General features: G+C 35.7%; 1 protein-coding gene across 1 annotated transcript; it reads right to left on the reverse strand.

Moving 5' to 3' along the window:
* Positions 1–708: 708 nt before the first annotated feature.
* Positions 709–3,160, reverse strand: LOC133663630 (retinal cone rhodopsin-sensitive cGMP 3',5'-cyclic phosphodiesterase subunit gamma-like). Its single transcript, XM_062068249.1, has 4 exons — positions 3,063–3,160; positions 1,862–1,983; positions 1,735–1,772; positions 709–1,660 (listed from the first exon to the last, which is right to left on the reverse strand). Exons 2-4 carry the CDS (start codon positions 1,966–1,968, stop codon positions 1,584–1,586), a joined length of 222 nt encoding a protein of 73 aa, XP_061924233.1. The 5' UTR covers positions 1,969–1,983; positions 3,063–3,160; the 3' UTR covers positions 709–1,583.
* Positions 3,161–4,270: the final 1,110 nt, after the last annotated feature.

Raw genomic sequence — 4,270 nt, forward strand, 5'->3', positions numbered from 1 at the left:
GCGAGAATCGGTGTGATCACACCATCACATAATTCCGCCAGGGTCTGATTTATTATACCACACATATGCATTATTACATCATTAACAGGGACATGCAATACTATCTGCTCATGTGCATCTTGACAATGCTCATGAAGAACACCAGCACCCATCTAACAACTGTTCCCAATTTCCATACATTTGCATCTACAACAAAACCCTCCTGCCCCAAACCAGCTTTTTACCAACCGACCCACTGCCAAGTACTGGACCTAATAATATGATCCACCTAATATTCATTTCATTTTCTGCAGCTTATCCCAACAGACTTTGGGTTACTGTGCTGTCTGATTTGATATGTTGGAGGATGAAAAAAGGCTGTAGGAGAGCAGTACACTCAAACTACTAAAGTCATACACACCTGACCTTCTTGACCGCAAAGTAAATGTTGTGTGCAATACATTTGTTAAATTATTTTAAGAATTTTGAGCTCATATTTGTAAATTAATATTGGTAGGCCTATTCTTTATTTTTCTCTATTCATATTTTGGAAATGATTAGAAATCACTTAGTTAAAGCATCTTTGTTGATGTTGTAACTGACAATAATGAACAACCAAATAAACATGCTTTTATATGCGACATTGTTTTTTTTAACAACTTTTCAGCTACAAACAACATTTGAAAAGACAAGCAAGCAACCTTTTTATTTTGATAGCTGTATATGCTAGTGCAGCACTTCTATGGTAGACTCCTTTCTTTTCCAAATAATGTTTACTAACAATTCATTCGTATGAATGGTTGCTGATAATATAATCACTGGAAGAAAACATTGAGTAAATGCAAAAAAAAAACCCCATTACTTTGGAAAGCAAATAAATAAAACTGAACTGTTGAAGTTTAGAAATATTATTGGAAGGATAAGTTGATGAAGATTGGTAGACGTTGAGAAGTAGATATTTTAATAGCGCAAATAAATTACATACATACATTTTGTGTGAGAAAAGCTTCTGTGATCTACATTTCTACTGTACAGTACATATACATACATAATGTGCAGTGATACCTCAGTTTTCGTTCACCCACTCTTGTGACGAATACGTATGCCCAAGTTTTACTTCTTTGTATCGAGGTTATAAACATAGCACCAAACAAACTCAGAATGGAATGTCCAAAAAAAGAATTCAAATGTTGGGGGACTTCGTCTCTGTACTTTAATTAGTATGAATGCAAAATAATCCCCCTGGGACCAGAAAAAAGTTGAGAGTGACAGCACTTTGATAACAAAGGTGAGAAACACGAGTGAATTCATGATAGAAGTTGTAGTAAAATATGAAGGTACTTCCTCCTTCTATGCTCATCTTGGTCTTTGCCAACATGAGTGTTTAATATTGTAAACGTGATGTTAGATGTTCATTTTCCAGATTTCATTCATGGCTTATATCTATTCAACATTGTTTTCTGCAAGTAAAATGTACTCTTCTTTTTAGACTGTTCTGTAGGGTTACATGTTTGGGTTTCTGGAACACAAATGTCTTTGGTTGTTTTGGAACGGATCACTAACGAAAACTGAGGTACCAGTGATTATAAAACCACGCTGGGAGTTCAGACGATGCCAAACTGAGCCAAGTCGCTGAGCTCCATGTCACCAAACGCCTCCCAGGGACAAACTACTGCAGAGTCTGCACACGCAAATGAAGAGCATCCAAAGTAAACATTAGTGATCTCCAACATGAATATTTCAAGTAGAACTTACCTCCAAGACCCTCCATCCCTGGAACATCATTGTCAAATCTTTGGAAGAAAGTACAGTATGAGAGACATATGTGACTTGTAAATGTGGAAAATGATGAAGTTTTTGAATGAGTGTTTTTTTCTGTTACCCCTTCTGTCCAGCTTTAGGAGCTTTGCTCTTGAACTGCCTCGTTTCTTTCTGCTTAAACTTTGGAGGAGCAGCTGTGTTTCCTCTTTCTCCTGCTTCAGTGTTCATCTTCAAGGCTCTGGACTGCAAACAAGAAATAAAGACAATAATTAATTGAAGTACCCCAAAAACAAATACCACCCTGTCTTATGTATTACTTGCTATTATACTGTCTATGTCTGACATGTTCTTCATATTTAATCATCTTTGTGTCAGAGATCATCTGCATTAGCTGAGGTCACACTCGGCTCATGTTCTGGGACCAAAAAAGATTAGAGCAAGGATTCAAATAGATTTATATATACCAAAAACGCTTTTATTAGTCACAGTTGTTTACATTTTTTCCCTTCTCATTAATTATTTCATGAAAATGTTAAAAAATGTGTCAGTTTAGCCTTCCTACTTATTAAAAGTTTATATTAATGATTTAAGAGCTTTAGATCTTGTGACATCAATAACACAATAAATTATATAGTAAGTTTGTTTTTTAACCTTTGCTTTCTTTTAGACAGTACGTGTTACTTGTTAGTATTTCTAAAATCAGGACAACTTTCACAAAATGTCAATATCAAAATTCAAATATTCACAACAATATTGCAGTTTCCACCGAACATTTTTGTATGCCATTCTCATCGTGTGTATTTTTTACTACACTACTTTTTACACCGTAGAGTGTATTGCTACATTGCTCTATACAATTTGTCTATTATTGTGTACATTATGTATTGGACATGTGATCAAAAATGTATATTACTGCATTAGTCTATAGATAGAGATGAATTATTATTATTATTTTTTTTTAGAACATGAGGTACTAGTAACTCTGGTAATACTTGAAGGCACTATGTATTTTTATTTTCAAGTGTTTCAAATAAGAACACAAGAGATAAATATAGATTCAGACTGTAATAGATACGGTACATATAATATATTATGTAAAGTAATTTGTGTTTCTACCAAAAAGTACCTTTCTCTGGTTAGAGGGTCCTTTGCTAAACAATATTCTACAGAGGTACTTGGCCAAAAAAAGGGTGGAGAAAAAGTTATTGTAACAACACATGTAGTGTATTACAAGTTATTGTGACAAAAATCTACAGTATTACAAGTTATTGTGACAAAAATCTACAGTATTACAAGTTATTGTGGCAAAAGCGTGTACTTACTTCTTTTGTTGGATTCCAAAGAATGTTCTCTTTGCAGAGAAGTGTGTAAAAAGCAGCTGCAAGACAAAGAATGTGACTTCTTTCTTCTTGCAGTGTTTCTATTCTGTCCCTGTCATTATGGACATGGTCTTTATAGTCATGTGTTAAGCTCCTCCCACTGCTCTAACCTGTTGGCATAATTTATAAGCTAAAGTTTTTTTTTAGTGTTTACAAGCCAGCTCAATTCATCAGAGATAATCTCAGGGTTAACGGTAACAGTACTAATATTACCTTTGACTGCCAAAATGTATATTTACATCCAATACTTGCCCTCAGGTATTGGTGTGTACGTGTTTTACATGAAATGATGTGTCTTTTCTTGCTGTGTTGTGACACAAATTGTTTTACCGGCAAAACTTGGATGATTAAAAAAGTTACATTAATTTCTGATTTATATAAACCATTGCTTTTTTTCCCACATTTTGAACTCTGCGCTTTAGACAATTTAGGGATTTTTCCGTGTTGATGAGCTTTGTATGCCGTCAGTAAATTTAGCCTCGTCACATCAGATCAATGAAAATGCAGAACGGGTCACGGTGGACCAATGAAAGAGTTGACATTAAATCAAACACTGACCCAATCATTCAGTCAGCCATTTCGCACGTAATGGACTCACCCTGATCATGCAGCAGACATGACGCAATACTCACGACACAGCCCTAAAGCTAAGAGAAGATCAACCCGGCCATCGGGAAAAAAAAAATCCCAGCCGCATGGAAGTGAAATTCACCACCATAACGGGCCCCAAAAAGCCGGACCGCAACACGCTGAAGAAGATGACTTAAAGACGAGGAGGAGGACGAAGACTGTGCTCCTACAGGTTACTATATGCCATGTTATACAGTAGGTACTGTCTTTTGTTACATGTTTGAATAAACACAAGCGGCATATGTACACGATTAAAATGTGTTCAAAAACTAGGTGGGTGTGACTTACTGTATACGGTATTTTGGTGCTCTCTGTCGCCCAGAAATTAGGGTACAGTGATAACTGGGTTTTCGCTTGTCCTGCTTTTTTAGGATTTAGTTTTCGACAAATATTTTTCCAAAAGTTTGCCCAGGTTTTGGCTATTGTACCTCGTACAGCTGGAATATTTGGTTGTGTATCAGTCTGTGGAATGGATTGTCCAAACAAAGAATTGCATACCATTTGGTGTTTAATTTCGATTG

The sequence above is a fragment of the Entelurus aequoreus genome, linkage group LG02, assembly GCF_033978785.1.
Source record: "Entelurus aequoreus isolate RoL-2023_Sb linkage group LG02, RoL_Eaeq_v1.1, whole genome shotgun sequence".
NCBI classification, from domain to species: Eukaryota; Metazoa; Chordata; class Actinopteri; order Syngnathiformes; family Syngnathidae; genus Entelurus; species Entelurus aequoreus.

Coding starts and splice junctions, on each gene's coding strand:
- LOC133663630 (XM_062068249.1), bottom strand. CDS start 1,968: ATGAACACTGAAGCAGGAGAAAGAGGAAACACAGCTGCTCCTCCAAAG. Junction 1,773..1,861: donor CCTAAAGCTGGACAGAAGGG/GTAACAGAAAAA, acceptor TTTCTTCCAAAG/ATTTGACAATGATGTTCCAG. Junction 1,661..1,734: donor AGGGATGGAGGGTCTTGGAG/GTAAGTTCTACT, acceptor TTGCGTGTGCAG/ACTCTGCAGTAGTTTGTCCC.